Consider the following 21,604-nt stretch of genomic DNA (forward strand, 5'->3'; position numbering starts at 1 on the left):
GATAGCCCTAGTTTCCAACCTTTCTTACGTACAGTCGCCATAAAGTGCATTTAGTGCTTAGGCCAGAAATAGAGACACGTCCAGAATCGATCAGCTACTGCAGATACCCCCCGAGCCGTTCTCTTCCTTTAAAAGAACCTGTAATCAGACTCGTTAACCGTATTTTTGCTACAGCAACTGACACAGCTTACTACACATTCAGTTTTATAACATTCTCTGTCTGACCCTAAACGTCCAAAATAATTGTTCATTGCATATTTGGTGCCTAACGATTCCCAGTCTCACTGTTGTAAAGACAGCTATGAGTAATGTTTCTGTGTGACATCTGGCATTGTGAAAGCCAGTGCTCCAAGTAGGTCTAAGGAATGAAAATGTAAGTCAAATACAAATTAAAAGTCTGTTTCCTCTTAAATGGTAGCTGCTGTTTATTAAAATAAACATAAACATATTCTAATTCCAGTGTGGGAAGAAGCTAGTTGTGAAGACGCTAGCTTAAACGGCTAAAATCCCATGTTTTTTTTTTTTTTATTAGAGTAGTCATTACGCTTATGGTTTGTTTTACAAGAAAAGCATACATTTATTTGTGTCCCTAGAAACAGTTTCAATGTAGTTAGCTCCTAAGTAACGTTATACAGGTTGTAGCTTAAAATGCTACTGTTTAAATGCTAATGTTTCAAACTAGCTTCCTCAACACTCTCCATAACTATTATGTTTTTCATGCCCTCTGTAGCAGCATGATATCACTCAGCAGGCTAGGTTTTAGGATTTGCTGGGTTTGTTTTCCTTAACATTGGATAAAACTGACAGCTTTAAAATAAGCATTATTACTTAGATCTAGGTTCTGGAATATTAGGTTTGGCTACGTTTGTGAACTCAAAACAGCAACATTAAAAATACTGGTCTGATCAGAGCTGACCGATGTGAGTTTTAATTATTTTCTGAGCCCTGTGCGTTTAAATCATGTACGTACCAGTTAGTCTTACATTAGCGTGGATTCTGTAAGACGTAGCCTACACTTGTTTATACAAAGAGACAACTCATTCATACATTGTCTGTAAGCGTTTGTCTGCCCTGGAGGGGGCGCCAGTCCTTCACAGGGTGACACACACTCACACCTACAGACAATTTTTTAATCAACCCCAGAACCCTGGAGCTGTGTGTGAGTGCCGTTCTCGTTATTTACAAACCTCCGTCATGTCTTCTGGATTCTCAGCTAAATGGGAAATGATGCCTGGACCTAATCTGCATGAACAAAATAGCTACAGCTGCAACATGGCCGTCTTACATCATACAGCGCCGACCAGATATACAGACCAGAGATTACAGCCATCAGAGATCACTCTTTTTAACATGGCCTAAAGAGCCTTAGTGAAGGGGACATTTTACTGACAGCACAGATTTAAACGTAAGAATTATGTTAATGATAAAGAGTAGGAGAGTGTAATCCATTTTACACCCTCTGCCCTGGGATTTCATGAGTGGCCATTTTCTGTCAGCGAAACGCTCCCAGCTTAACCCATCTCCTAACTGACGCATTTGAATATTCATGAATATTCATGTATTTGGGGTATGTTTCCAGTGAATTGATATTCACCTGGGTGTGTTTAGTTTGCTGCGGCCCTCCTCCACAGTTCCTGGGATCAATGGCCTCGGCTGAGCTCATTTGAAATGCAGCTGGACATCAAACGGTTTTCCTCGTGCGTACGCTCGGTTCACCCCAGGGCTGTGGGCAAGTCGATCTCCCTCCCACTCTCAAACTAGCCTCTGAGCGAGGACGAGGAACACAGGCCAGAGGCAACAACCAAAGCCTGAAAAACAGTTTCTTTCATCCCTATCTTTGTGCCCAAAAGAAATATTGTAGTTGTGTGATTTTCTCCTCCTTCTGAGACTGAGATTACATTCGTACGCACTGTACTTACAGATGATCTTCGTTTGGCGTCCTGTTATTGGTGGCTAATGGAGTTCTAGCCCCATGCTGTAGAAGGGTTTTATAATGTGAATAAATGAAGGCTAATATTTAATATTTATAATTAAAGGGGAAATAATTAGGTCCCAATGGACTTCATTTATCTTACATTTAAAAGGGCAGTGATTTTATAACTAGGGGTTTCAGTTAGGGATGCACTCTTATCTGCAGATGTTTTAACCCTCGTTCTACACCGATAAAAAAGCAGTAAAAACATCAAAATAATTGGCTGCTGTAGTGTAACTCATCGCCTAAATATTGAGCATTTTGTAAGTAAAAATACACCAAAAAATCTAGGTTTCAAACATAGCATCTGCTTAGATTTGGGCAAAAATTTTAAGATGAATTGGTATTTTCTCTATTCAAACATCTCCTTATACTATTATTATTATTAATACTATTATTCCTCTGATATCACTGTGCATTCCTAAGGCATCAAAGTGAACTAATTCCCAATGGCCGTACTCCTAGGTGCTGATACCCTGAAATTCAGATTGCAGTGGGAACTGAACTTATTTGATCACGAAGCATACGATGAATCACAGAGATATAAATGTACTATTGAACTAAGTGTAATTCCACAGCCTCTGAACTGATTCCTTCAGGGGAATGAGCTTGGCCTTTTATTCATTTCAGCAGATCCATGATAAATCATGTTCTGGGGCAAAATGTGCCATCAGACGGAACTAAAAGACCACGATTCTGTTTCACTGCATTAAATTACAAAGAACGAAAGCGCGATCTAAGATGGAGATTTGAAAAACACTGATGAATCTAAGCTATTTGTAGAGTTCTTTAGAAAGTAGTGGGCATTAAACCATGATCCAGTCAAATCTGTTTGCCTTTAATCTTTATGTATGTCCACGAAAAAGGAATAATAGTCAGTTTAGGAGGCTGATGTGCTTGTCATGAGCATGTTTTCCCAGCTGTATTTCGACATCGTCGTAGTCCTTCTTCTGGCTGCTCCCGCTTGGGGTCGCCACAGCAGACCACTACAGTCCGCACAGGTTTTACACCGGGCGCCCTTCTTGATGCAACCCTCCTACTCATCCAGGCTTGGGACCAGCAGTGTGAGAGTGCCATGCAATGCTGGCAATGCACGCACTCGCACTAGTGGGCAATTACACACAGCCAGGCCCCTACCGATGTACGTTTGTCCTCACAGAGAGTAGGAACCGTACCCAGGACCCCAGGACTCTGGTGCGGTGAGGAAGCGACACTACGTTCATAGTCAGAGGCTACACTTTCATTTTGTTTCATTTGTTTTGGACTTAAACAGCTGACTACGGAGTCAGCGTCTGCTTAGTCAGTTCACTAGGTTTGGGACAAACCTAATATCTATGACTTTAAATCAGTGTTTTTGACATTATGAACCCCTCCAAACATTAAAAACACACCTCAGCTGCCTTTGATATTTCATTATTATCGTTACACTTATATAGCGCCTTTCTAGACACCCAAGGACGCTTTACAATCTACACTGCTCAGAACGCTCAATTCACACACACTGGCGAGAAGCGGCAGCCAAACGCGCACAGCGTACTCTCAACCAGAAACGACCGTCCACCTGGAGGACTGCATCGGGCACTAGGGTTTAACCCAGGACAGAGCGCCAATCCATATCTGGGCTCACACATACAGACATTCATTCACACACCAGGACAGTTATTAGAGAAGCCAATTCACCTACCCTCCATGTTTTTTGGACTGTGGGAGGAAACCGGAGCCCCCGGAGGAAACCCACGCAGACACGGGGAGAACATGGAAACTCCACCCAGATGGGACTTGAACCCAAGATCCCAGCGCTGGGAGGCGAACGTGCTAACCACCAAGCCACCGTGCCGCCATTTCATGTCATATTCGAATTAGAATTAGAATCACGTCATTGGCCACTGTGCTTGCACACAGAGGAACTGGCTCTCTGCATTTAACCCAGTTTGTGCAGTGAAACACACATTTACACACAGTAGTGGACACTAGAGGGCAGTGACCACACTCTACCTACGGCGCCCGGGGGAGCAGTTCAAAGGCTGCCCCCGTGAAACATTAGCAAAAGGTTTGATGATATATGGCCCAACGTGGCTTGCGTGGTGATCTATGTCAAAACCTAAGATGACATCATGGTACACCTGGTAAACTCTCTGGAAGTGTATTCATTTATATTTACTGTATTAAATAGTAAACTACACATTCATTTGATAAAAAAACAAACTAGAGCAAATGTAAGTGACTATTTGAGGAGTCGCAGTGAGTACAGTTCACCAAGTGAATGCTGCCATCTCCAAATCCCCCTGCGTTGGCCGACAGCAAACTCTTTCAGTCCTCGGGTTGAGAATTAATCAGAGAGAATGGTGTTATTCCGGACGAGAACGATGCTGAGCAGGCAGCCAGATGGACTTCATAGGAGTGCAGAGGCCTCGCTGCTACGCTACCATCCACCCACAGAGACGTGCCGCAGATAACCTCGTGCATTGACTGCAGCTTGCAGTAAAACACTAACTGACGCTGACAAGAGAGGCTTTTAGTGGTGACCTGAGACAATGGAGTCATCCAGAAGGGAAAGCTATCAGGACACTGTAAGAAATAACCATACTAACACAGTTAAACTGCAAAATGAGCACACACACACACACACACACACACTGGTCTTATATATCGCAAAATACTGTGTGAAAGGTAATGAAGTCCCAATACTTGGAAGTAAAATAAAAAAGCTCCTTCCCGCTCTCATTTAATCTTCAAACCATGAATATGTCGTCCAAGACGAATGGCTTTTTATGATGACTTTTGGATTCTCAGTTCACATCCCCTCCCCTTTTACTGAAAGCTGTGCGCTTTCAACCAACACCCACACTAAGCAAATCATTTCCCATAAATCCCTGAGCCTTATCCTTGGATAGGAGGCTGGTTCCTGCCGCTCGTATCTGGAGGATATAAATACTAATTTTCAAAAGAGATTAGGACACATTTTTTCCACACAAATTTTATTTACTGGCGGCTTCCAGGCTAAAATATGATCTTCTGGAAAAGAGATGCACTCCGTATTGATTTCCAAATACGGAACTAAGAACTGTAAACCACTTTTTAAATCACATGTGCATTTTGATATAAAATGAACAAAAGTGGGCTGAACAGACAACCATTGTTTCTTTGCTAATGGTTGACTTTTTTAAAGGCACCACCTTTATTCTCTGCAATGTCTTTACCACGCAGACCACCAAATAACAGGCAGAGTAACATTTCCAGCAAATAAACACTGCAGTAATTGCTGCAATCAGTCTGGGCAGTGTCCCAAACAGCTTCGAGGGGTTACAATGAAAGCAACCAACAGGATCCCATCAGCACCCGCCATGCTGCAGTCACCCGGTCGACCATGTGAGGTAAAAAAAAAACATATTACAGCATTTGACTCACCTGAATTACCTGCGTTTAAGAGAATAAACTTCTTAAACCGTGCCTTTCCTTAGACCTGCCTGCCATTTTGTAAGTGGAAACGCAGCAGGGGATGAAGGCTGTGAAATTACGATCATAATCATTACGTTTGTTTTTATTGTTCTGTAACTTCTTAATGACACCGTGGTGCCATATGTCAAACTGGGAGCATGTCATGTAAAAAAACAAAAAACAATGGAAAATAATGACATTTAGTGAGTTTAACAATAGTTATGGCTAACCAACATGAATGGGCCAATCATTAAATAGACAGGGAGGCTGGGAAATAGGATGAGCCAATCAGATATCACTACAGTGATGACTCTTATCTGATTCAGGCGAAGGTTTGCTAAGCTCAGAAACACAAACATTTTAATTGTTTTCCTCTGTTCGGTGAAAGCTGCTCACTTTTCTTTGTTTATAACTTTTTAAAAATGGTTGTGTTGATCTTAAACCTGAACCTAGGGACGATGAAGGCAACATTCCACAAACTTGCTGTGTGGTCCAGTGAAATCCACCATGCCGTGTTTCTCTGTTCACATTGTAACTGGTTAAAGTACAAAAGAAGTGGATTGAAGTAAAATGGAACACAAATTTGTTGATATGCTTTTTACAAAGGAAACCCTGCTCTTACACTAGAGACTAGGGGTGTACCAGTACGTTTAACTGCATGTGTACATGGGTCAAAATGCTAATTTCACAAACACGAGTGCTGCCACGAAGCTGTAAGCTGTTGGATTTGCATGGTATTGTAGGAACTGTAGTAGTTTAAGAATGTTGCTATGGTAACTAATGGTTCAAACTTTTGGATTTGCATGGTATTGTAGGAACTGTAGTAGTTTAAGAATGTTGCTATGGTAACTAATGGTTCAAACTATTGGATTTGCATGGTATTGTAGGAACTGTAGTAGTTTAAGAATGTTGCTATGGTAACTAATGGTTCAAACTATTGGATTTGCATGGTATTGTAGGAACTGTAGTAGTTTAAGAATGTTGCTATGGTAACTAATGGTTCAAACTTTTGGATTTGCATGGTATTGTAGGAACTGTAGTAGTTTAAGAATGTTGCTATGGTAACTAATGGTTCAAACTATTGGATTTGCATGGTATTGTAGGAACTGTAGTAGTTTAAGAATGTTGCTATGGTAACTAATGGTTCAAACTTTTGGATTTGCATGGTATTGTAGGAACTGTAGTAGTTTAAGAATGTTGCTATGGTAACTAATGGTTCAAACTTTTGGATTTACATGGTATTGTAGGAACTGTAGTAGTTTAAGAATGTTGCTATGGTAACTAATGGTTCACACTTGGATTTGCATGGTATTTTGGGAAATGTAGTGGTTTAATAATGTTGCTATGGTAACTAATGTTTCAGTCTTTTGGATTTGCATGGTATTGTGGGAACTGTAGTAGTTAAGGAATGTTGCTATGGTAACTAATGATTCTCACTTTTGGATTTGAAATGAATGACAGTAAACAATATTTTACAGATATTCTGGCTTTTAACGTCTTGTGATTCATCAAATTGCGGTAGATTGGACGAGAACAGTGTGTGTGTGTGTGTGTGTGTGTGTGGAAACACATTAACATGTTATATACACACTTCACTGCTTAATTAACACTCTACTGGCTGTATTAACTACCTCGGGGGGACTATACAGCACGAAATGGAACAAACTGTAAATTGCACAACTGTCTGTTCACATTAAATGCTTGGTTAGTCTCGTGTTAGTTGTATTATTGTTTTTATTTTTTTCATTGTATCATACCTCTAGCGAACTGTGAAGTCCAAACCATGGTGTAATCCAAACTGTGACTTTTGTGTATATTTATACATCTACTGTCCAGCCCTAATCTGGACCCTGTGTGAAACAAGAGGAAAGCAGGCTGTTCAACATAGTCAAGGTTTTCTTTTTTTTTTTTTTTTTTTTTCTGACTGCAGCATGTAATCTGGAATTAAAAAAAAGTAGTTTTTGGAGCAACAGGTATTACAGCTATACAGCTATTGTATGACAAGGGTGTCTGACATGGTAGAGTATGAATAGACAGGCCTAATGAAAAGAGACACAGAGCTGTCTGAAGAGGAGGATGTCAAGCGCTGGCACCTGAGGGAAACTAGTAAATTTATTTTAGCAAGAGTGTTTCCTGAAGGGAAGCTACAGTGGGACAGAACACAGTTAGAACCAACAAAACACGCAAAAAAAAACCTGGCTGACTCCAGTGAATCTAACACTGGTCAAACACACTGTCCTACATTCTCAGGCATTTTTTAAATTAGCAAAAAATGCACTCTTTTAGAAGGTTTTTGGTGGCTAACACTGGGTCTGCAAACATGTAACGGTACGTGATAAAGCTGGGCAGATTATAAAGTCCCTTTAAATCAAGACAAATCACAGCAGGTTTGAAGATACTGTTTATCGCCATCAAAACAGCTCTGAAACAATCAGGGGACCTTTTCACCTGCACCAAAAAAAAAGCAGATTTACATTTTCTGAAACCCACAAAGGCCGTTTAGTAGAGTCATTACCAACCCAACAGCGTAGCATGGCCACAAGGTGCCCTATCACTCCTTCCAGATGTTAGTGTAGTGCCTAATCACCATCAGAGACTGGTGTCGGAGAGTGGCAGTGGAGGAGGGCACTGCCAGATGTTCTAACCCATCCAGGCATGGGAAGCCTGCTAGGAATCCCACTTGAGAGGAATAACTCAGCTTGGCTTCTCTGGCTTCTCATAAACATTCCCTTAAAAAGACTTGTAGATTTGGTAAGACATTCCAGAAAAAGAAAGGGCTGTGCCTACTTGTCTCATTCCCCAACACGACCAAATGGATCCAAATCCTGGTCCCTCAGCTCGACCTACTGTAATACACACAGCGGGAGGGCAGAGAAATTCCAGGACAACTAAACATCACAGTTCCAGTATGTGTTTTTTAAAAGAAGTATTTAGTTACACTAAATCCCTATTAATGAGCACAATTGTTAATCACAATTTAAACTGCTACTATTTCCTTGTTGTTCCCTTTTGTTTTTTTAAATAATACATCAGGGTAATTTTTAGGGCTGGGCAATTAATCGAAAATTAATCGAAATTGACAGAACCGATATTATCTTGTCTATATCGATTATATTGGTTATTTTTATTCTGTTATGTCCCCACTGAGTTCATGTACTGTCCCTTTAAAACCACGCTACCACGCTGTAGTCACGTGACTCTGCCCCCTATCTGCCACATGGAGGAGAACCTAAACACCGAGGTCGACCGAGCGACTCGAGCAGAGACTCGTACCAGAGCGTCTGTGGTTTGGACGTGCTGGGTTTTGACTGTAATTAAGACGACACTGAACGAAAAGAAGTCAAATGTAAACACTGAGGAAAAAAACTGTTTCAGCCGAAGCACAATCACACACCAAATATAAACAGTGCTCAGAAAACACTAGAGGAACAAGCTCCCAGTGACATTAGAAAAAATATCCCAGCTTTAACACTGGAGCTTATTTACAGCACAAGCCTCGCCACTGAACTATGAGGGTCACAAATATAAAAACAACATAATGGTTCAATAATCATAAAATGTACAATTAATCGCTCATATCGCCCAGCACTAGTAGTTTTGATGATATTTAAATTCAAATCTCTTAATTTGCTGAGAAAACAAAAATTCAGGGAGTTCAGCTCAGATACAAAAGGCTACAGCCTCACAGCTAACGGCTCAAACACTTCCTCATTGTAGCTTTATTCATTCATTCATTCATTATCTGTAACCCTTATCCAGTTCAGGGTCGCGGTGGGTCCAGAGCCTACCTGGAATCATTGGGCGCAAGGCGGGAATACACCGTGGAGGGGGCGCCAGTCCTTCACAGGGCAACACAGACACACACACACACACACACCTCCGGACACTTTGGAGTCACCAATCCACCTACCAACGTGTGTTTTTGGACAGTGGGAGGAAACCGGAGCACCCGGAGGAAACCTACGTGGACACGGGGAGAACACACCAACTCCTCACAGACAGTCACCCGGAGGAAACCCATGCAGACACAGGGAGAACACACCAACTCCTCACAGACAGTCACCTGGAGCGGGAATCGAACCCACAACCTCCAGGTCCCTGGAGCTGTGTGATTGTGACACTACCTGCTGCACCACCGTGCCGCCCATTGTAGCTTTAACAAAGATTAATTCTATTTAACAAAGAAATAAATGAGTGGATGAAGTGAGGGAAGAGAAAAAGAGTGAGAGGTAGAACAAGAAGAGGGTGGCTTAAGGGAGTAAGGGTTAATTATAAGGTGTAAATCATATTTAAACAAAAAATATATAATGAAATCTACCTTCTGAATGTAGCAGTAGTGAAGTTGTATTTAAATTGTTTGATAAATGTTGGAATTATGGAAGGAAATGTGGCAACATTTGGTAAAATTATTGATCTGCATTAAAAAACTCCTGTATAACTCTGGCTACCTGCATAACTCTGGGGACGTGCCGTTTCTATGTACACCAGCAAACTCCCTGAAGAACACACCGTTCTCTCAACTTCTTCTTTACCTTCATCAGTGATTTTATTTATCTTTAAAAAAAAAATTAAGATTTTTGAGCCTGAGCCAGAACGGAAATGAAAACCTTGCGGCGCAAAGGCCATTAATTTTGGAAAAGCTTGTCTGGGCTGCAATCTGATATATGCAACATTACTTTTACGAAAAAAAAAGAGCATGTGTTTGAGGAAAACAAATGGTGCCTTTATTGATTACTAGCAGCTGCAGCACAGAAAAGTGGGTACATATGCTGCTCGGTCCTATTCACAAAGCCTTTGTGGTCAGATCTTATCGAAACTGGGAGATAGACGTGTTTACACTCCACTAACGCCAAGGTTCAAGAGCCATTCAGCAATCCTCTTCAATCACGTCTACATGCTACAGCCCTCAGGTCAAATGAAGAAGCAAACAGCCATCCTCTGAATCAACTACCTTTCACAGACGGCCTTGAGGCCATGAGACGAGAGAGCAAAAGAACGTTTACCCACACAATGCGCGAAGACGCATGTCTTAAAAAGGATAACACTGCACGTACTTTCATCAGTTACACTACCTCGTATCTGCACGTATTTCCTTGCTCTCTGTTCTCAGAATGCGCTCGCCGGTTACTGATGGCTCTTTTTTTTTCTGAGCCCTTTCCAAAAGAGTTGATGTGAATTTCAGTTGTGCGCTGAAACCTTAGCGTGCACTTTCCGAAGGCAAAGAAACAGCTTTTATAACCTCCCTCTCAGTGATAAAGCAGCAGTCGGTCATGACAAATGGCTAAGGACTGAACATGATTAAGTCAGTGACCTGATCCAAGAGGAATGCAGGCATCAGACCCCTGGACTGTGCTGGTAAAACTCCCCCAGGTGATTTCACAGTCTGGCCCCAACACAGAAACCTCTGCAAAATGGTAACGCTTAAGAGACTGGCACGGCACGTGACCCCACATACCCAGCCTTTTTTTCGCTGGTTTCTCGGATGTTTCTTGGCAGCTCAATGCAAACACGAGAGGTGTCTCCAGGGCCTCTCTGCTACGACTGAAAGTTCTCAAGCTCTGTTTATGCTGCCACTCGGAAAAACCGAGACAAAACGTACAACAGGATTCAACTCTTCTGCTTTCTAGCTTGACTCTGAAGAACGAAATGATCCCTTCTCTCAGTGAATGTAGAAGGCAGTTACTGCTGAGCAGCCAGAGGAAAGGGAGTGCTCTTTTCAGTTCCAGAAAAGATGCTTCTCGTCCAAATAACCCATATTTACTGCATTAATGTGTGTGAAGAAGAAAGCACAAAGAAACAAAACTCTAACACAATGCCAGCTTAGTTTGAAGATCTCTGAGAACTCACGGGTCGCCGCAGGTTTGTGGAGCTTGTGTTTATGCTTTCAGAATGTATTTGGCCTGATTAGCAAACTGTTTAATTGTGATGAGTGTGTCATGTTCCTGCCTTTTCCCAGAGTGGTTGTGTTGGTCCATTTGGCATTATCAAGCTGTGCATGTGTTGTCAGCTTAAAGTTCAGCTCCTCAGTGAATTACTCGAAGCCACTTCATTCATCTCAGCCCGTGTAGCACTCCTAAGTTTGGGGATATCTGGATGTCTAATAGACATTTGAAGAGTTTATGGATCACAGTACGAAATATACTGTGAAAATATCACTGGTCAATAACTGGCAATGATTTTAATCCAATACAATTGGAGGCATCTGGAGATGTCTGGATGGTGGAGAGAGTTCTGAACATTTGAAAAAGCATGAAAAGAAATGAGGATGTTGCCGTATTTCTGTTCCATCGGTGGGTAAAACTGAATTAATTTGGCTGTTATTAACATTACTTAAGCAGGAACTGACTCCATATTCAGGAAACTGCTATGAGAACAGTCTACATGTAGATCAGAATGTTCTACACTGCCTTTGAGCATCCAGGGTGATTCTCAAGTGTTGGGGGTGGTGACAATTAGGAGACAGTAATAGACAGAGCTCAAGTACCCATTGCTTTTAAATATGGATATACATTAAGCCGTTTTATAGCAGTTAAGCAGGATCACAGCCAATATTATTGTATCACAACTGCCATATTAGTTTATTGCAAACAAGTCAGCGTGTGGCTAAAGCGTTAGAGGAATCATAGACCTTGCGATGTTGAATATTCTACTAACCTGAAAACGGAACCCTTAACATAGTACTGTAAATATGATACACATTCTTCCACTTTTTTTTTCATATGAAACAATGAACTGAAAAGAGTGACCACATCTAATTGCTCCAATCCATGCCTCGTTAAAAGCCTACTTTTAATTCCTCCGGTTCCTGACTACATTGAACAATGCCGTTTTGAACTGCAGAGCTTGTCAACTTCGTCTCTGACCATTTGATATTCAGTAACTCTGATGTGCTGCGTCACGTCTCTTTAATAACTTCAGAATCCACCTTACCTAAGGTACGCTTTCAAGATCTATCATATTTCCTTTAAAGAATACAGACGGTCCTGTGCTGCAACAATCCTGAGAGATCATACATCGTCCCTCATCGTGAGCTCCTCCTCCTCACACCGATTAGAGAAAATAATTAAGGCACAGCCGTTTTTTTTGTCTGCTTACCTTTGAAGAACAGCTTCAGGTTGTGGGTATTGTTCGGCGGTTATCCCTGGGTGTTTGACTGCAGCTTGCAGCACAGAGCTTGCTTTGTATTCAGGTTTCATGACCGTGGGGGCTTATTGACAAGCGTGAGGGGTGCTTGGTGGGCATATTGTAGCCCTGAATATCACTAACACGAGGCAGAAGAAAAGAGAAACTAGGGGTCATCTCTGACATGGACTATCAGCCACACTTGTGGAGAAGGTCAGATAATGTGGACATAAAAGCACATGCTGAGGCCCACTTACAAGTCGAAATGAAGCCAGCATGGTGGTGCTGCCGAGACAGTCGTGCTGTGCTGCTCCGAGACAAACTGTGTGGGTTTGATATAGGGCAGACACATTCTTTGCGCCGGAGTTCATGGGTGATTTAGACGGGGAGGGCATTTGTTTACAGGGTCACTCATGGCTGAAACGCTTCGTCTTTGTTCGTCTCAGTTCAAGAGTGAGTAATGGGGGCAAGCCTGGGGCACTTTGCAATATCAGTCGCACCGGAGTCGTAATCAGACAAACAAGTAAACATGGGGGTGAAGAAATCTGAACCTTTTATTATGACTGCCTGGAAGTGGGGGAAGATGCTCCAGTACAGTACAGAGTGTATGAGTGTAGTCACTAGGGATGGTCCGTGATGAGTTCCTGCTCTGCCACTCAGTAGATTATCCAATCTTTGTATGGGCGTGCAAGACAATGCTGTGTGCCAGGTGAGATTACTGAGGCTATTGAGGTTATCTGAGTGGGAAAACATATTGCCTTGATTAACAAAACATATTACAAAGTGACTGCAGTGTGTTTTGGAGCCTATTGTGTGAATAGATTGAGTGTCACCCTTGGTACTTCACAATGGTTTTATATAGTAGAATACAGTAGTTATATATAGTAGAATGACGATGCAAAAAAAAAGGCCCCACACTGAGCCCTCATCTTGTTTTGCGTGACAAAATTCTTATTCTCCATAACGCAAAGCCTGTTATACAAAAGGCCTTGAAAGAACATTTTTAAAATGGTTTTTCTATGGTGTGAACAAATGAATCGTTCTGGTTGCAAGGCGTAAAAACATTTTTTGTTATTACACGATTAAAATAATGTACTACAATGCCTTCATATGTTCAAGAAGGACCCATTAAGTTAATGATTTTTAAAGGAATAGCTCTGGAAATGTAATGCCTGAATTTGAAGAGTATTAGCCTACAACATTTGCAAAAACAACAATAACTTATATATTTATAGCCCTTCAGGAAACCAAAAGTGCAACCTTTCTGCAAGGAGTGAGAATGAACACTACACTAAGACTTTTCTAGGTATTAAATGTTAGCTTGGCTCTTATAGGTATTAAATGTTAGCTTGGCTCTTATAGGTATTAAATATTAGCTTGGCTCTTATAGGTATTAAATGTTAGCTTGGCTCTTATAGGTATTAAATGTTAGCTTGGCTCTTATAGGTATTAAATATTACCTTGGCTCTTATAGGTATTAAATGTTAGCTTGGCTCTTATAGGTATTAAATATTAGCTTGGCTCTTATAGGTATTAAATATTAGCTTGGCTCTTATAGGTATTAAATGTTAGCTTGGCTCTTATAGGTATTAAATATTAGCTTGGCTCTTATAGGTATTAAATATTAGCTTGGCTCTTATAGGTATTAAATGTTAGCTTGACTCTTATAGTTATTAAATATTAGCTTGGCACTTATAGGTATGTAAATATTACCTTGGCTCTTATAGGTATTAAATGTTAGCTTGGCTCTTATAGGTATTAAATGTTAGCTTGGCTCTTATAGGTATTAAATATTAGCTTGGCTCTTATAGGTATTAAATATTAGCTTGGCTCTTATAGGTATTAAATATTAGCTTGGCTCTTATAGGTATTAAATGTTAGCTTGACTCTTATAGTTATTAAATATTAGCTTGGCACTTATAGGTATGTAAATATTACCTTGGCTCTTATAGGTATTAAATATTAGCTTGGCTCTTATAGGTATTAAATATTAGCTTGGCTCTTACAGGTATTAAATGTTAACTTGGCTCTTATAGGTATTAAATATTAGCTTGGCTTCTATAGGTATTAAATATTAGCTTGGCTTCTATAGGTATTAAATATTAGCTTGGCTCTTATAGGTATTAAATATTAGCTTGGCTCTTATAGGTATTAAATATTAGCTTGGCTCTTATAGGTATTAAATGTTAGCTTGGCTTCTATAGGTATTAAATATTAGCTTGGCTCTTATAGGTATTAAATATTAGCTTGACTCTTATAGTTATTAAATATTAGCTTGGCACTTATAGGTATTAAATATTACCTTGGCTCTTATAGGTATTAAATGTTAGCTTGGCTCTTATAGGTATTAAATATTAGCTTGGCTCTTATAGGTATTAAATATTAGCTTGGCTCTTATAGTTATTAAATATTAGCTTGGCTCTTATAGGTATTAAATGTTAGCTTGGCTCTTATAGGTATTAAATATTAGCTTGGCTCTTATAGGTATTAAATATTAGCTTGGCTCTTATAGGTATTAAATATTAGCTTGGCTCTTATAGTTATTAAATGTTAGCTTGGCTCTTATAGGTATTAAATATTAGCTTGGCTCTTATAGGTATTAAATATTAGCTTGGCTCTTGACTCAGTTTATTCTGCTTTAACAAATAAAGGCAATTCCAAAGACAAAGATACACCACTCTGGACCATATCGACCATGTGCTATTGTGGTAATGCCGCTGCACCAAACCCCACAGGCCGAGCAGAGGCTACTTTACCTCAGCACAAAGAGAAACGAAAGCCACTAGCATCAGTTCACAACAGATACACAGTGGAAAGGGCGAGAAATGAACCAAAAACTGCTTGTATGTCAAAAACAGACGCTGTGAAACCGGTGAAAGGTGGGGAGTGACGGTTGAGCTCTGTGAGGAAAGTAGAAGCTGACAATAAAGAGATGTCAGTCAGTCTGGCACTTGTGGCCTCGCCCATCTTCTGCTCCTTCCACGCGCCGGGACACTACGCCTCATCAGCCGGAGAGTAACCGACTCCATTAACGGGTTTTAACGGTTTCTAGTCAGAGCAGGGGCTTTCCGTTTCTGTTCGCCTGAGATTTCTCTTCAACAAACCGACCTCTCGTCCACTATTCAGTGAGGGGCTGACTGTTGAGTGGAGCACTGCAGTGGAAATCCCACACTAGACACTACACTCAATTCTCGGAATCACGTTTAGTCCGAAACTAATCCCAAAAATCCCCCTCCGTCCGGAAGAGTTTCGGTATCATTTTCTCACTGGAAGGTGGCCTGTCCTGGCTTTAACTCCCTGTTAAAACCCTCTACCACCAACAAAAATTAAAAAGCCTAGGTGACAGCCGTTACTACACTTTTCCCTTCAAATCAAAGCACCGCTGGGCTGTGTCCCAAATCCACACTGCAATCTCTAGCGCGCGCAGTATGTCAATTAACGCGCTTCTGGATCTGATGCACGGTTTTTGACACTGCGAAGGGGGCTTGGGTACAGTTCTGGACACCGCCGTAGACTCACTCCCTCTCCCTCTCTCTCTCTCTGTCCGTGGGGATGCTGTATGGAATAAGCATCCATCAGCACGTCCCCTATGCAGACCTCACCGCGGAGAAAGCGGACGCGCCTCGGGTCAGAGACGGCAGGGAAGGACAGTGAAAAGTGGGCTTACCAGTCAGTGGGCGACGTCTCGTCGATAACATCCTGATAAGCCGTGAGCAGGGCCAGTCTGTTCTTGCTGAGATTCACAGCCATGTCGCTGCTCCTACACTCATCCAGGCCAGTGTAGCACCGTGGTGAGGAAAGAGTGGAGAGAGAGAGGGGCTGCTGCTGCTGCTGGAGGTGGAGAGGGGGGAGATACTGAGGCTGGAACAAAGAAACGGTGCTAACGGTGGTGCTGCTGCTCTCTCTCTCTCTCTCTCTCTCTCTCTCTCTCTCTCCCTGGTCCTAGTGCCAATTTTTCAATGGCCGCTGGCTGGAAAATCAGTGCAGCAACGTCAGCACAAAAAAAGCACTTTTTTTTTTTTTTTGCCATAGTCACAGGCGGAGTGTCTCTCAGATTAAACGCTTATGAGCTTAATGTTTCCTCTGTGATTTTATATTAACATCATTCCTCAGTGAAGATTTAACCTTTGTGATTTGATAAGGCCTCTATATTATTATACATTGATTTTATATTAAATATTTACCCCCCCACTGATAAGAATCGATTAATTTACAAATTGTATTTATATAGCACTTTTTATTCATAACCGAAGTTGTCGCAAAGCAACAAACCCCGTAATTGGTATCGACTATTTATGACGTCAGCGCGAGTGGGCGTGTCTAACCTGCTGTAGCCAGAATATAGGGTTTTGTGGAGTTCCCGTGAAGACGCAAGGGTTCCCAGTAAACAATTAGCCGTTGATTCAACGTTGAAGTAACGTAATGACTGCCGTCTAATCAACGTTCTTTTAAGGTTGAAAATGAAAGTTGAAAAGACGACTATTAGACGTATTTTGGACGTCCATTGACGTTATTATTTGGTCCCGAAATAAATTACTTGTATAAAACGCATTTTGGACGTCCACTGACGTTATCGATTGGTCACCACTTAACTAACTTATTAAGGTTGATTTTGGACGTCCGTTGATGTTTAAAATATGTCATTGACGGACAGACTACTTTTAGCCCTATTTTGAACGTCCAGGGACGTTCCTTGTTTACTGGGTTGCTTTGACATCTTTGACATACCACATCAAGCTCTTGTTTTAGAGAAAGCAGCATTGGCCATGGTATAGGCCTCTAAACCCACTCATTTTTTTTTTAGCCTTTTAGCCAGTCCACAGGCTTCGTAATTTAAAATGCATGTTATGATCGTCAACATTTTTGGCTATGCTTTCGTCCAGACTCCCCAGAGGCATTTGTTAGCCGTCTGGGTGGAAGGAAAAGGCTTCTGGCCTGGAGTCATGGAAGCTCCAGGCGTGTGTCTCGCTAGAAATAAAATAACTAGCAGGAGCTTATAAGCTCTAGCCATTGGAGAGTTCACGCAGGAGCCAGACCTGGGAGCTGTTTGGAGAGAGGAAATGACAGAAAAATGGGAGCCCATTAGAAAGGGCCCTGTGCCAGAAACAGATGGGTGATGTAGTGTTAGCAAACGATGGCTCTCCCGTGAGTCGAATAAACACCTCAAAGAATGCATGGTACTTCAAGAAGCAGTACTAACAATGAGCTACGGCGAACAAGGGGAGGTGATGCTCTCACCCGAAGTCATATCCCAGTCAAACAAACCTGAAAACCCTCGGCTAAAGGTTTCCAATCTGATTAATGGTGCCAGGACCCAGGATGTTTTCATCCAAATCCTCAGTCATGGCTTAAAAGGACATTCCGGTGTAAACCAAGCATTTAATATGCTTTTTGTTGTGTGAGGCAGTGTCCCATAGTGCGGGCACTGTTTACTGTTTACATCCGTCCATATTTTATGGAATATTTCCCACCCACAAGTACGCTTCCTGACTTCCACCATCAGGTTACATCACCACGTCTGAGTTTGGACCGGGAAACCTTGCTTTAGATCCGACTGTGGCACCACTGGAAGAGACGAGTAGGCGTGTTTACAACAGCTGTAGCAGTCCCTACTTTTTTATTTTCAACCGGATATATGTCAGTCATCGTGTGGGATAAGGATCTAATGATTATCGTTTGATCAGACAGTGAGGCTATGGTTGATTTACATCACACACACTTCAGTGTTCCTCATAAACAATAGCCTGGAAACCACACACACAACACCATGGTGCTTAGCGCATCCCCCTGTGGAAATGTAGCCCCGCCTTCATAGCAGTGACCCACTATCCTACCTCCCCCCCTCACACACACACACACACACACACACACACAAAACCCTCATTTGCTGTCTCATCCAGTACGAATCTCCCTTTGCCCCTGAGCCACCCCGCCCCCTACCTTCCACTGCCCTTTAAATAGGTTAGCATCAATTAATTTCTCTCACCCGCCTGCTTCCTACCGCCAGCAAAAAGCTAGCAATTATTTTTAAATTTTTTTTTGTTCTGATTAGGATTGTGCTCAATTAAAAAATATAAAAATAAAGACATCTGTCCGACAGAGACCAGGCAGACGTCCAAAGGGAAGTGTGTGAGCCTCAGTGTCTATTCACACCGTGTCCAAATAGGACTAGCCGCTGAGCGCTAACACAAATACAGCTTTTAAGATTTTATGAATGCATAAAAGACACAGGCCCAAATACATAACAGTGTCAACTGACACTTTTTTTGTGCACAGTCTCTCAGAAATGTGTCTATTGTTAAAACACATAAGGCGGCAGCATGGTGGCGCTACAAGTATCGTCACTGTCAAACGGCTCCACGGGTAAGGGGCCGTTGGATCAAACCGCGCCTCGGATGGGTGTCTGTGAGGATTGTGGTGTGTCCAAACACACATGCCGGGCTGTGCGAAACTGTCCACAGGTGTGAATGTGAGTGTAAACCCTGGTAGGCTCTGGACTCAGGTACTGTATTCATTGAATACAGCAGATTCTGGAAGGTCTGGGTCAAGCTTCATGTTAAAGCAGTTCAGAAGATGGTTCAATAAAGTCTGAAATAAAGTCCAGAGTAATGTACAACAGTGCTACCCCCCTCCATCAGTTACACAGTGCAGTTTCTGCAGTGCTGAGCACAGAGTAGCAACATCAGAGGCTGTATTCTCCCTAATAAAGGTCAGTTGAACCTCACTGTGCTTTTGAAGCTGTAGTTTTAAGGTTGAAATATTATCTACTGTTTCTTTAAGTGGGTTTTGTTTGTTTGTTTTTTTCAGACGATCTTTAGATTTTCTATTACTTCGTTTACATTTTTAATTGTGCTGGTAATTTTTGAGTTATGGAATATGGAGGAAGAGTCAAAAATCGCAGGAAACACCCTTTTATTTCTGTTATACCCTACATGACCACTTTCCCATTGGAAAACCAATATGGCGGCTTTCAAGATGGCGGCCATGTTCTGAACATAGCCGAAAAGATAGGGCCCCTTCGATTTCTTGTTATATTCAGATAAAAGCGTGTCCTACCACTCTTGATTCGCCCTGTATATGTGTGTCTCAACTCAGAATTTGAATAAAAACTGAGGTTTTAAAGGCGATAAATATCCAATATTTCTTTCACCGTGAACAGTCTTATCCCGGCAGGTTTATAAACAAACAGACATTTCAAACCAATCTGAATGACTCTGTAGCTAAAACAACACATTCAAAATGTCTAAGAACATTCGGGAGGTTCCCTTTAAAACTTAAAAGACCGTAAAATAACTGTTATGGAGGTTTGTGACAGAGTTGATCTGGAGAGTCCTTGACCCAGCGGCCCTCTCTCTGTTCTGTAATGAAACTTACATTAGGAACACAAACACTAGGCTAATGATTAATATCGAGGCACATGCTCTTACTGTTACCGAGAGTCAAGTGAAAGCAGTCAATGGCTTTATAATATCACTAGCCTGGAAAAAACCTTCCCCTCTCTGCCTAAAACACACGTTTCTCTCGTTAATGTAAAAAATAAACTTACCGTAGTGTTCTCGGAGAATTTGACCCAGAGGTCAAGCCCACACACATGAATACCTGCCCTTTTCTACCACCAAGATGGCCGAACAAAACAGGAATTAAGTGTTGTAAATATGAAGCATAATAAAACACGATTATTGTCAATGTTATTTCAAAAACTCCATTATTCGGCTTATGTTTTGACAGCATTTGAACACACAACAGGCCTGTGTCTATTGAACAATTTATAAAAACCCACCAGTATAAACACTGTATTACAATAAATCAAAATAAAACCTTGTAACATGAGCGTGTTGCTGTTCTTGGAAAACCTTCAGAACGTGAGACAGACTTCAGCATTACACTTCCTGTTTTTTTTTACATGTCCTTGTTCAAGTTTTGCAAATTAAACATTGTTTACTGGTGTTCACGAGGTTTTGTTACGACAATATCGTTATGCATCTGTTAACAGCAACAGAGCTGACTGCCTTTTAAATTAGGCCTAAATGTAGAGGATAAAAACAGAAGTGTTAAGATAAAGAGGTGAAACATGAACGCATCTACCTTGGGCCTCTCTCTCAGCCTTCTCCTGATATACGTGTCGTCGGTTGTATCAACACTAACATCATATATCAGTGGTTAGCAGCCTACCGACAGCTTCAAAGAGCTAGGAGAACATAGAGCTGCGGGGTTTACACACCCTCAACACACCAGACACGTTATGGATGGAGAGTTTTTAATGATGAATCAATCTGGCCAGCAGAGAAGTCACAACTTTTTCAAATTCAAAACCATCTTCGCTTTTCTGCATCATCTAAACATATCAGCTGCATCTAATAGTGTGTGAAAAATGACAGTTCATGGACAAAGTAAATGTCTTTACGTTAAATTGTACACAATTTTATATACATTTAATTGATTAGATTCAATATATTTCAATAGACTAAGATTTTCGCCTTTTTTCTTTAAAGTTGTACATTGGTATTTTGGAAATAAATATAATATTCTATGAATATACCTTTTCTGAAGCACTTTTAAAGACAGGTCCTAACGTGGGTCTGTGTGTTGGTTTTTAGAGGAGAGGAATGTGTTAATTTCCAGCCTCCTTTCTTTCTTTGGACTTGGCGGTCACTTCCGACTGGTAACTGCCAAGGAGCCAATGTCACACAGAGAAAAGGACAGTGTATAAGACCTGACAGCTCTGGAAAACTGAACAGGACACAACTTGTTGAAGGAGCAAATCGTAGAAAATAGTGGCCGGTGTGATCCCAAATGTGCACTACATTCCCATTTGCATGGATTAGTGATTAGTATTTTACCTGAGGGAATTCTTTATTTAAAAGCACTTGTTGAAGGTAGATGTGCCATTATTTTGAAATCTTTTCATCTTTTTTTAGTTTCAGCACAAAATGCCTCTGGTCACGTTTAGTTTATTAATTTCGCTGTTTGGAAACCTACAGAAATAATGCTAATAATGTAAATCCAGTGTGATTTTTGTTCTTATGTCGAATTTTGTTTTAAGTAAATTAAAATCTCCTGTCAAAAAAAAAT

General features: G+C 41.2%; 1 protein-coding gene across 5 annotated transcripts in view; it reads right to left on the reverse strand.

The window, feature by feature from the left end:
• dbn1 (drebrin 1) overlaps positions 1-16,469 on the reverse strand; it is a 92,546-nt gene extending 76,077 nt beyond the window's left edge. For all 5 annotated transcript variants that reach the window (XM_066645415.1, XM_066645419.1, XM_066645416.1 and 2 more), the window contains exon 1: positions 16,200-16,469. In XM_066645415.1, coding sequence (XP_066501512.1) covers positions 16,200-16,282 — 83 coding nt within the window. In that variant the 5' untranslated portion in view covers positions 16,283-16,469. The remainder of the gene's footprint in view (positions 1-16,199) is intronic.
• Positions 16,470-21,604: the final 5,135 nt, after the last annotated feature.

The sequence above is a fragment of the Hoplias malabaricus genome, chromosome 15 (assembly GCF_029633855.1).
Source record: "Hoplias malabaricus isolate fHopMal1 chromosome 15, fHopMal1.hap1, whole genome shotgun sequence".
Taxonomy (NCBI): Eukaryota; Metazoa; Chordata; class Actinopteri; order Characiformes; family Erythrinidae; genus Hoplias; species Hoplias malabaricus.